The 13,323-nt window shown below is 34.8% G+C and overlaps 1 protein-coding gene across 1 annotated transcript in view; it reads left to right on the forward strand.

Annotated features, from left to right (window-relative positions):
- The window catches only part of LOC102801482 (protein mono-ADP-ribosyltransferase PARP14-like), a 183,447-nt gene that overhangs the window by 136,158 nt on the left and 33,966 nt on the right, over positions 1-13,323 (forward strand). The window contains exons 21-22 of the mRNA XM_085504376.1: positions 12,689-12,784; positions 13,060-13,227. Coding sequence (XP_085360502.1) covers positions 12,689-12,784; positions 13,060-13,227 — 264 coding nt within the window. The remainder of the gene's footprint in view (positions 1-12,688; positions 12,785-13,059; positions 13,228-13,323) is intronic.

Consider the following 13,323-nt stretch of genomic DNA (forward strand, 5'->3'; position numbering starts at 1 on the left):
ACAACGGTTCCTTTCTGAACTGTGTAACTAATAATTTAGACCATATATTCCGATGGCTCAGTGAGTGAGTGAAAGTTTTACTTACCCTCACTAGACCCTGACTGACCTTGATAATATGAGTGAATATGTATACCTCTCTGAACCAATGGTATTCGATAACATTACTCTGAACTAGTTTCGCGGGAATTGTAAAGTTAGAATACCAATTTCGTGAAATTAGTATATCATGGCAAAATTGATGATACATACAAGAGACCTCTTAAACAACACATATTAAACTAACAATATACAATTATGTCAACGCTGGGACTGTTATTCATATATTCTTATAATACGTTTTTCCAGCACGAAGATTCATTAAGATTTTTAGTTCCTGGTTTAAACATAGCAAATATACTTCCCCAACATTAACTTAACTGTTATAAGCAAAATGATAACTTGTTTGAATTACTACATTACAATACATTTGTGTGATGTCTTGACACATTGTATTTCTTTTTATCACACTAGTCGTTGCCACAAACGCACCATGATAATAGCAACCTTCCACTGAAACAAGGGACGTTGGAACCAAGCTTAAAAGTACAATCAGAAAACAAAGACAGTTTCAGTAAAATAGGTAACTTTAAACATATCTTAATCAAATTGTTCCATGTACAGCGTATAATACATCACAATTTAGAACAGGGGTTCAAATCTTACTCCAAGCATGTGGACTGTAATACCCCTCACGGCCATTACCTATTTTTTTCTGCGCCAATCTAGATAGTTAACCTAGAGTATTTCATCTATCATGTTGGGCTCATCTGTGCTTCTGGCATTCTTCCACATATTCATAACGCTGTTAAATTCCTCGAAACTAAACAAAAATCAAGACAATCATTGTGATATTTTGTTCTAGGAGCTAAGAATTGTAAATGCAGGAATTTGCAAAAGCCTTATTTTTTTATCGAACGGTGTTGGTCTCTAGTAAAGATCAAAATATATTAATTCAGAAACATGGACGCATAGAGCCCGGATCAACAACTGGTGAGGCTGTATACAGAACGCAATGTTTCCAACTCGCAACGTAATAATTCCCCTCAAATAAAACTGCCATCATATTTCAACTAACTCGTAACAGCCTCTGATAATTTGCACACTATTCTATCTAAGCAATGAAACGAGCAAGCACATTATCTTTGGCTATAGCGTATTATTTTCATATTTTTGGGGGTATGTCACGGTCATATTTACTCAGCGAATCACACACGTACCATCTCTATTTCAATCCATATTCTCTAAAAAACATCATTATTTTCAACTGATATTCATGTTTCCCAGCTGTCTTAAATAGTTCTGTCCTTAAATAGCTGTCCTCATTTGTACCCACCCATATTCACTCCGCTATCTTTTAAAAAAAACTGTTTCAATTATGCTGCTGACTTCTTCCCGGCATTGCATGTCTACCGGCGTTCTTTTTTTGTCCACTCTTCATCCCAGAGTTCTTAGCACAGGCAGACTAACACATCTCCCACACATAACCTTTCATGATTTGCCACATATCAATACGCAAGTGTTGTTCAGTTATTCAAGATTTTAGAGTACCGTTATAAAGTATTAATATGCAACAATACAGAGTAATTTTTGGCTTGTGTACATTTAATAAAAGAGAAAAAACGCCAAATGTCTGTTTTTGGTTGAGGTGTGTTAGACCTTGAGTTTGTTTCATTCATTGGTCTTAATGTAGCAGGCATCTAGCTTGTAACCAAACAAACATAGCTTGGTCTAGCCCGGGCTTTGCGACATTTTAGATTTGTTCTGTAATTCAGGATAGATAATAACATTTTCAGCAATATATCACCTTGCTTATAGATATGCTAAATTGTGTGTTAGTTAAAAAATAAGCTGTTACAATGGTTAAAGTGGTTGGAGTCACTAAGTACTCTATAGATAATTAGTTGCCTGCTGTCAAGTTTCAAATGATGGCATCGCATATTAAAACGATGTTTTATCAGTCCTATCTGTCTTTGATACATTCATTTTAGAAATATCTGAAGACCTCAATTGTACAATAGAAGTGACTGGTTTTAACCCAGACACTAGTGCAGAAACCATAGAACTGTATTTTGAAAACACACGTCGGTCTGGAGGTGGAGTTGTCACTGAATGTCGACGGAGAGGTAACAAGTTCATAGTGACTTTTGAAAACCAAGATGGTGAGTATATACGTAATATGACAGGATTTGATTTTTTCTGAATTGTTTACCAGGCACAAATGCAAGTAATTCTAATTTGCACCAACCAGCTCTACATTCGTTCCCATTCCAAGTAGTCACACCAAATCACCATAAGTTATACTACCTCAGCTGTCTGAATGACGTCGGTGACGCTTTGGTTATTACTTCCAACTACGTCCGGGATTTCAGATTTATATTCAGAGCACCTGTAGCACAAATAACTTACTAAATTTAGTTTTCTATGACAGCACATGTATACTTGAAAGGACAAATGTAAATTTGAAATAACACATAATGCACTGACAATTTTGGTGATACATACACTTTTTTGGGCACAATGTGGTCGTTTATGGTCAATAATAACTTTTGTGTCCATTTATTTTCGAATCAATCAAGATGAGTGCATAAAGTAAACACAACTCCGCTTACTTGATATTGTATTGGGGCCGTGTCATAATATGTCTCGTTTTTGTTAGGTCTCATACCTTATTTACTCAATATTTCTCTTTATGCTACTCTGGTGCTTTGAAAAAAAAATAATCATATATTTCTTTAATTTTTTTTTTGTTTCATGCTATTTGAATCAGTCATCGGAATACAAAGGTGTTCAACTTGAACTCATTCGATAATATCATTTAGTAAAATTGCATTTTCAAATTTGTAATTGAAGCACACCATGAAACTTTTTTTACCAGACCACTGAGCACATTTAATTTTTTAACCAGCCAAACATATCATTTAGTAAAATTGCATTTCCAAATTTGTAATTGAAGCACATCATGACACTTTTTTTACCAGACCACTGAGCATGTTTTATTTTGCAAAACTAAAATCTTTTCTGCATCAGGCGGAAATTACTGTGTCGGCTGACCTTATGTAGAATACAGAATATTTATATTTCATTAGTATTTCTTACCAGCAATGAATTTTATCTTTTCGACACGACTAACGTTCAATCTCTTTGTCAGCTGTGAGAAGAGTATTGGAACAACCCACCCATGTTGTGAAGCATAAGACATTATTGGTGCAAAAAGCAAAGCCAGATAAACCGGAAATGAACACTGTTAAAGGTAAATTCAATTTATGACAATGGATGTTATTGATAACATTAACATAATTAAACTTGACACTTATTGACCCCTGTGTATAACTCCATTGAAAAGGAATAATTTAAAATTTCCATGAACTTAAAATTTCATCTGGTGAGGTTGAGTAATTTTTTTAAATTATTTAAGCCGATTTGCATGCCGTCAATGATATTATAACCAATATCACAACGTGTTTCTGGAGGAATGCAACATCTGTGTACTCAAAACCACGGAGAATTCTAACCACGAATCATGAAATCGTACTGAACTAAGTCAGTTGAGGCATTTTTATGTACCCATATGACTTGCTAGGTTTCATGGTCCAGATACAATGATTGGGTCAGGGTGCATTGTGGTGTAAATAATCACTGCCTTCTAGCTGAAGGTATCATCCAGGACGACACCAACAAGTTCTGTTTCTGGAACAGCATCCTGAAAAGTATAATCCAAATGGCAACAACGTATCGAATGAAACCTCTGTCACTCATTAACAATAATCAGAATGTGCATACTATTTTGGAAAAACCACTTTTGGTATAGCATGTGGTCTATGTATAATTCATTCAATTATTTGACAATTTTGGCATTCAAATAATAGATTCATTACATAATTATACATTTTGCACGTTATCCATGGATACTAGTGAAACGTACCCTGCATCCAGCTATTTGTGGTCAACATAATGTAGACTAAAAATGGCTGACTGATACGCATATTTGTTTTGCCTCAAACTAATTTATAAGCCTGTACATCTCATTTCAGAAATAGTTGATGTATTAGATGATAAAACTAATTGTACTATAGAAGTGACTGGTTGTGACCCAGACACTAGTCCAGAAACAATAGAGCTGTATTTTGATAACAAACGTCGATCTGGTGGTGGCTATGTCAGCGAATGTCGACAGGAAGGTGACAAGTTCCTTGTGACTTTTGAAAATGAGGATGGTTAGTATAAAACATAACAATACAATTATGGCTGTAAGCACAATGCGAGGTCCCGACTTTTTATCCAAAATCACCATGATTTGCGTGAGTTGAGTGAGCACACATATTTTCATATTATATATATATCTTTCCAGTCACTGATGTTATCTTCTTTTTTCAGCTGTGAGATGTGTATTGGAACAACCCACCCATGTTGTCAAGAACACAACGCTATTGGTGAAACAAGCAGCAAAGACTGACATAAAAACTGTTGAAAACGTTGAAGGTAAATTATATACCTTGCCCAATAAAAACATAGTTCATACCATTTCGAACATTTATTACTTAACCCTCATCCAATCGAATTCTTAAAAACTCCATGGAACTGTTACAATTACGATTAAATGTATTTAAACACCTTCATATGTAATTTACCAAGCGCCATAAACGTGGGTTACACTATGAAAAATGCATGTAAACGTGAACTGTTGTCGACGGTGGTACTTAAAAATAAAAACTTGTTGGAGACACAAAAAACGCGTTTCAGATATATTTGTTGTGATAAGTGTGCATAACGACAGTAATAAATTGAACATGTTTAGATTTCACATTTTTGGCAAATATAATGAGTATGTGGTTTAGTATGATAATACTGTACCACAAATGATTTCATATGGCATCAATGTCACTTGACTCTCTGGCTTGGAATCCTGTATGACGGGCGCCGCATATGAATCAGAATGTGATGATTTTTTTTTTCAAAAAATTTGACATCTTGGGATCCATGTATCATTCATTCACTTATTTTACCACGCAATGTAATGTAATGTACTATGGTTTTTTCTGTAATTCTGTTGTAGTTGTATTGCGTTTATGAACTTGTACATTACTTAAATTACTTCTTTTAAATGTGTACGGTTGTGTATTTTATTGCCATTTGGCGTTCAAATAACAGTTTCATTACATAATTATACATTACGCACGTTATCCATGGATGCTAGTGAAAGGTATCCTGCATGCAGCTATTCGTGGTCAACAAAATGTAGACTAAAAATGGCTGACTGATGGGCATATTTTGTGTAAAATATGTTTTGCCTCAAACAAGTTTATAAGCCTGTACATCTCATTTCAGAAATAGTGGATGTATTAGATGATGAAGCTAATTGTACTATAGAAGTGACTGGTTGTGACCCAGGCACTAATCCAGAAACAATAGAGCTGTATTTTGATAACAAACGTCGATCTGGTGGTGGCGATGTCAGCGAATGTCGACAGGAAGGTGACAAGTTCTTTGTGACTTTTGAAAATGAGGATGGTTAGTATAAAATATAACAATACAATTATGTCTGTAAGCCAATGCGAGGTCCAGACTTTTTTGTGCACAATCACCATGCTTTGCGTGAGTTGAGTGAGCACACATATTTTCATAGATATATATCTTTCCAGTCACTGATGTTATCTTCTCTTTTCAGCTGTGGGACGTGTATTGGAACAACCCACCCATGTTGTCAAGAACACAACGCTATTGGTGAAACGAGCAGCAAAGACTGACATAAACACTGTTGAAAACGTTGAAGGTAAATTATATACCCTGCCCAATAGAAACATAGTCCATACCATTTCGAACATTTATTACTTAACCCTCATCCAATCAAATTCTTAAAAACTCTGTGCAACTGTTACAATTACGATTAAATGTGTTTAAACACCTTCATCTGTAATTTACAACGCACCATAAACGTGGGTTACACTATGAAAAATGCATGTAAACGGGCACTGTTGTCGATGGTGGTACTGAAAAGTAAAACTTGTTGGAGACACAAAAAACGCGTTTCAGATATATTTGTTGGGATAAGTGTGCATAACGACAGTATTAAATGTAACATGTTTAGATTTCACATTTTTGGCAAATATAATGAGTATGTGGTTTAGTATGATAATACTGTATCACAAATGATTTTATATGGCATCAATGTCACTTGACTCTGTGGCTTGGAATCCTGTATGATGGGCGCCGCATATGAATCAGAATGTGATGAATCTTTTTCCAAAAACATTGACATCTTCGGGTCCATGTATCATCCATTCACTTATTTTACCACGCAATGTAATGAAATGTAATGTACTATGTTTTATCTGTAATTTGGTTGTTGTTGTATTGCGTTTATGAACTTGTACTTTACTTAAATGACTTCTTTTAAATGTGTACGGTTGTGTGTTTCATTGCCATTTAGCATTCAAATAACAGTTTCATTACATAATTATACATTACGCACGTTATCCAGGGATGCTAGTGAAAGGTATCCTGCATGCAGCTATTTGTGGTCAACAAAATGTAGACTAAAAATGGCTGACTGATGGGCATATTTTGTGTAAAATATGTTTTGTCTCAAACAAGTTTATAAGCCTGTACATCTCATTTCAGAAATAGTGGATGTATTAGATGATGAAACTAATTGTACTATAGAAGTGACTGGTTGTGACCCAGGCACTATTCCAGAAACAATAGAGCTGTATTTTGATAACAAACGTCGATCTGGTGGTGGCGATGTCAGCGAATGTCGACAGGAAGGTGACAAGTTCTTTGTGACTTTTGAAAATGAGGATGGTTAGTATAAAATGTAACAATAAAATTATGTCTGTAAACCAATGCGAGGTCCAGACTTTTTTTATTCACAATCACCATGCTTTGCGTGAGTTGAGTGAGCACACATATTTTCATAGATATATATCTTTCCAGTCACTGATATTATCTTCTCTTTTCAGCTGTGGGACGTGTATTGGAACAACCCACCCATGTTGTCAAGAACACAACGCTATTGGTAAAACGAGCAGCAAAGACTGACATAAACACTGTTGAAAACGTTGAAGGTAAATTATATACACTTCCCAATAGAAACATAGTTCATACCATTTCGAACACTTATTACTTAACCCTCATCCAATCGAATTCTTAAAAACTCTGTGTAACTGTTACAATTACGATTAAATGTGTTTAAACACCTTCATATGTAATTTACAACGCACCATAAACGTGGGTTACACTATGAAAAATGCATGTAAACGTGCACTGTTGTCGACGGTGGTACTGAAAAATAAAACTTGTTGGAGACACAAAAAACGCGTTTCAGATATATTTGTTGTGATAAGTGTGCATAACGACAGTAATAAATTTAACATGTTTAGATTTCACATTTTTGGCAAATATAATGAGTATGTGGTTTAGTATGATAATACTGTATCACAAATGATTTCAGATGACATCAATGCCACTTGACCTTGGCCTGGAATCCTGTATGACGGGCGCCGCATATGAATCAGAATGTGATTAATTTTTTTTCAAAAACTTTGACATCTTGGGGTCCATGTATCATTCATTCACTTATTTTACCACGCAATGTAATATAATGTAATATGTTTTATCTGTAATTTGGTTGTTGTTGTATTGCGTTTATGAACGTGTACTTTACTTAAATGACTTCTTTTAAATGTGTACGGTTGTGTATTTAATTGCCATTTGGCGTTCAAATAACAGTTTCATTACATAATTATACATTATGCACGTTATCCATGGATGCTAGTGAAAGGTATCCTGCATGCAGCTATTTGTGGTCAACAAAATGTAGACTAAAAATGGCTGACTGATGGGCATATTTTGTGTAACATATGTTTTGTCTCAACCTAGTTTATAAGCCTGTACATCTCATTTCAGAAATAGTTGTTGTATTAGATGATGAAACTAATTGTACTATAGAAGTGACTGGTTGTGACCCAGGCACTAGTCCAGAAACAATAGAGCTGTATTTTGATAACAAACGTCGATCACCTAATTGACGTAAATATACATGCATTAAACGAAAATATTGCGAGGAGGTCAGAGTCATCTTGGTCAGAAGATTATTAGCCACAAACCAAAGTTACGTGTCTATGCAACTTTTAAATTTGAATATAAACCAGAAAAGTACGTGCTATTAAATTTAAGTCGGGGTCAAAGGTCACTATTAGCTCAATTGCGCATGGGCATTTTGCCTCTCCGTATTGAGACTGGGCGATTTAGACACGAGCCTGTAAGTGAACGAATATGTAAATTTTGTGATGCAAACGTTGTTGAGGACAAAATACATTTTTTGTTTGACTGTCAGCAATACAATGAATTGAGGCATGAGTATCTAGATTCTATTCTCAATGAAATAACTGGCATATCACGGGAACAAATACTGGTTCGTTTATTTTCAGGGCCAATAAAAAAACTTGCTCTTAATATAGAAAAGGCTTTTTACAAAAGAAGAAATTTGTTTTACGTCTGAATTTAATGAACTACGCGATTGTATTGTTGATACATTATTTCAAGCTCTTTTTCATAACCTTTATTTGTAAATGTAACCATTATTATATAAGGTGACTTATAAGTCCACTGGGCTGGGCAGTTCTTTGAGCTGCAGGTCACTATAATAGATAAATTACTTACTTACATCAAACGATACAAATACAGATATCCAGATTTGACTATCAATTGAATCATTGCGATGAGTAAATATAATTAAAACGAGTAAACATAATTATAATAAAACATAATCGAGCGTGCATCAATGTAAAATGACCAGTAACGGGTTTATTTAACTCAGCTGTGTTTGACATATTGCAATATGAACCGAATCATGTTTTATAAAGTTTTACATGTCTTATTTCAGAACAACTTGGTGATAGTAATTGTACTATAGAAGTGTCTGGTTGTGACCCGGATACAAAATCAGAAACAGTAGAATTGTATTTTGACAACAAACGTCGGTCTGGAGGTGGTGACGTTAGTGAGTGTCGACAGGATGGTGACACGTTTTTTGTGACATTTGAAAACAAAGATGGTTAGTAAGAATATTATATTATTGTGTTTTAATGCTGTCTGTAAACTTAGCTAGGTATTATCTCTTATTAGCATCTATTATAAAATATAACAATATACATTTAATGTGATATGCCTTAGCTGTCAATGTTTTACAGTTTTACGAAATGGGAAAGCACATAAATTATAATGACTCCAGTTTAAAATGTCCGAGTTGCCGCTTTTTTTTGTCTTTTACTACTACAATTTTACTAATTCATATTTACATACGAAAATTATTATTTGTTCAGCTCTGATTCGAGTTTTGGAACAACCAAGCCATGTTATTAACAACAAACAAATAATGTTGCGGAAAGCAAAACGAGATACTACTAAATCTATCCAGCAAACTGGTGGACAAGTTCAAGGTAAATTTACTGTTTTCACCTTCCTAAAAAATGTCGTTGTACATAAACTTGTTATTATATAATAAAAGCCGAATGCGGACCCCACAATTGTGTCCATTACTACAAAATTGATAGATACCAACCTGCGTCGACAATTGCCTTGGTCTCCCTTGTGATGTGTGTATAAAATATTAGTTCCTTGTGAAATGCTGAGTAATAAATTATGAGTATGTTCTTTTCTATTTCAGAAATGCTCGTTGACACCAATTGTACTATAGAGGTTTCTGGGTGTGATCCGGACACTAAGACAGAAATAATAGAGCTGTATTTTGACAACGAACGTAGGTCTGGAGGTGGTGACGTCAGTGAGTGTCGACAGGAAGGTGACACGTTTTTCGTGACATTTGAAAACAAAGATGGTTAGTAAGAATATTATATTTTTTCTGTTTTAATGCTGTCTGTAAAGTGAGCTAGGTATTTTTTTTTTTTTGCAAGAATACACGAAGCACATGTTTGCCCAGGATGCTGTCTTTTAGGTACTTTTGCTTATTTAAATGCACTTGAAATTTATCTTTTTTTTCAGCGTTGATGCGAGTTTTGGAACAACCAACTCATGTTATTAACAACAGAAATTTAATGGTACGAAAAGCAAAATCAGATACTAAATCTAGTAGAAAATTTCAAGGTAAATTTATTGTCTTTTACCTGTTTTCTGAACATATTAACATTTGCTCTAGGCGCTCTGGAATTCCGAAATCTTTTTTTAAAAAATATCGTTGTAAATAAACTTTCTACTACACAATAAAGGCCGTCTCTTTCATAACTACAATAAAGATGGATACTGACATATACTAAGCTAATAAGTTATTAGCATGTTCTTTTCTATTTCAGAAATGCATGTTGACACTAATTATACTATAGAGGTGTCTGGTTGTGATCCAGACACCAAGTCAGAAACAATAGAGCTGTATTTTGACAACAAACGTAGGTCTGGTGGTGGTGACGTTAGTGAGTGTCGACAGGATGGTGACACGTTTTTCGTGACATTTGAAAACAAAGATGGTTAGTAAGATTATTATATGTTTTGTGTTTTGTGTCTGTAAACTTAGCTAGGTATTATATGTTATTAACATCTAATATAATATATAACAATATACATTGAATGTGACATGCCTTACCTGTCAATGATTTACAGTTTTACGAAATGGGAAAGCATATAAATTATAATGACTCCAGTTTAAAATGTCCGAGTTGCCGCTATTTTTTGTTGTTGTCTTTTACTACTACAATTTTACTAATTCATATTTACATACGAAATTTATTATTTGTTCAGCTCTGATTCGAGTTTTGGAACAACCAAGCCATGTTATTAACAACAAACAAATAATGTTGCGGAAAGCAAAACGAGATACTACTAAATCTATCCCGCAAACTGGTGGAAAAGTTCAAGGTAAATTTATTGTTTTCACCTTCCTAAAAAATGTTGCTGTACATAAACTTGTTATTATATAATGAAAGCCGAATGCGGACCCCAAAATTGTGTCCATTACTACAAAATTGTTAGCCCCCCCCCCCCTCAGGATCCATAGGGGGCCGCATGCGCGTTCCCATTTTCTCGGGAAAGGGGGTACTTTTTGACGATCTGTCTCGGGAACATTTTCCCGAGAAAATCGTAGAAAAGGGGGTATTTTTTGCTTGTTTTCCCGAGATTCTCAAAATAGGGGGTGTATTTCAAAACACTTCCCGAGATATACAAAAAAGGGAGGTTTATAGGGGGGGTCTAGAATGAAAAGTTCCCTAGAAAGGAGTTCTAGACTGAAAAAATCCCTAGATAGGGGGTGAAATTCATCGGAAAAGCCCGTGAAAGGGGGGGTTAAATTTTCTTCTTTTCCCTAGATAGGAGGGGGGGTCAAAAAAATGAGGGAACAAGCATAGGCCCCCCTAAATATAGGGAGTGGGGGCGGGATTGTTAGATACCAACCTGCGTCGACAATCGCCTTGGTCACCCTTGTGATGTGTGTATAAAATATTAGTTTCTTGTGAAATGCTGAGTAATAAATTATGAGTGTGTTCTTTTCTATTTCAGAAGTGCTCGTTGACATCAATTGTACTATAGTGGTTTCTGGGTGTGATCCGGACACTAAGACAGAAACAATAGAGCTGTATTTTGAAAACGAACGTAGGTCTGGGGGTGGTGACGTCAGTGAGTGTCGACAGGAAGGTGACACGTTTTTCGTGACATTTGAAAACAAAGATGGTTAGTAAGAATATTATATTTTTTTCTGTTTTAATGCTGTCTGTAAAGTGAGCTAGGTATTTTTTTTTGCAAGAATACACGAAGCACAAGCTTGCCCAGGATGCTGTCTTTTAGGTACTTTTGCTTATTTAAATGCACTTGACATTTATCTTTTTTTTAGCGTGGATGCGAGTTTTGGAACAACCAACTCATGTTATTAACAACAGAAATTTAATGGTACGAAAAGCAAAATCAGATACTAAATCTAGTAGAAAATTTCAAGGTAAATTTATTGTCTTTTACCTGTTTTCTGAACATATTAACATTTGCTCTAGGCGCTCTGGAAACCCGAAATCGTTTTTAAAAAAATATCGTTGTAAATAAACTTTCTACTACACAATAAAGGCCGACTCTTTCATAACTACAATAAAGATGGATACTGACATATACTAAGCTAATAAGTTATTAGCATGTTCTTTTCTATTTCAGAAATGCATGTTGACACTAATTATACTATAGAGGTGTCTGGTTGTGATCCAGACACCAAGTCAGAAACAATAGAGCTGTATTTTGAGAACAAACGTCGGTCTGGAGGTGGTGACGTCAGCGAATGTCGACAGGAGGATGGCAGGTTTTTTGTATCCTTTGAAGACCAAGATGGTAGTACTAATTAGTTTCTGTAGTTTCAATGTCAAATTTTTAACTATAACTATGCTGAAATTTTCATGAGAAGCATTTATAATAAAATATGCCTCACACTGATATCTATCACTTTTCGTGATACATAATTGACTTAATTTTATTATTGAAATGTGTGTTGTTTATTGTTTTCTTTATGTACTTGTCAAATGCCAGATGTCAGTGAAGCCAAATGTATGCATTTTCAGGCATATAACCGTTCTGTTCTTGTAATAATCACATTGTTGTGTTGCTAACAGTATACATATTTATTATCTATTTATCACCAGTAATTTGTTTTTCAATTCCGTTTCAGTCATGATGAGAGTTTTGGAAAATCCCACACATGTAATTAACAACAGAAGAGTAAAGGTGCAAAAAGCAAAAATGAAAGACAATGAAAATGTACAAGGTAAAGTTTATATTAGTTCCTAACGCCAAATGAACAAAATGAACGCCTGTTTTTGAAGATGATTAAACAGTACTATTTATATTGCTGTTGACCACTGTCCATATATTTCAGTTTTTAGACTTTCAAACTGTAAAATAGCTCTCACATCAACTAGACCGATACAAATTCTCGTCATGTTTGGTATTTGGTAAACAACGCTATTCCCCATCACTTCTTGGAAACGTCTAGCCGAACTACTCAAATAATGTTTTATAAAGCGTGTTTGTTTATTTCAGATGATAGTGACTTTAATTGTACTATAGAAGTGTCTGGTTGTGACCCACACACTCGGTTAGATACAATAGAACTGTATTTTGACAGCAAACGTCGGTCTGGAGGTGGGGATGTCAGTGAATGTCGACAAGAAGGTGACAAGTTTATCGTGGTTTTCGAAAAACGTGATTGTGAGTACAATCGTATTATATTACATTACATTACACTTACGGTAACCGCCATTCGTAAGTAGCCGTTTAGCTCCGTCCAAGTGTTACCGACAGTAT

The sequence above is a fragment of the Saccoglossus kowalevskii genome, chromosome 10 (assembly GCF_978046115.1).
Source record: "Saccoglossus kowalevskii chromosome 10, keSacKowa6.1, whole genome shotgun sequence".
Classification (NCBI taxonomy): Eukaryota; Metazoa; Hemichordata; class Enteropneusta; family Harrimaniidae; genus Saccoglossus; species Saccoglossus kowalevskii.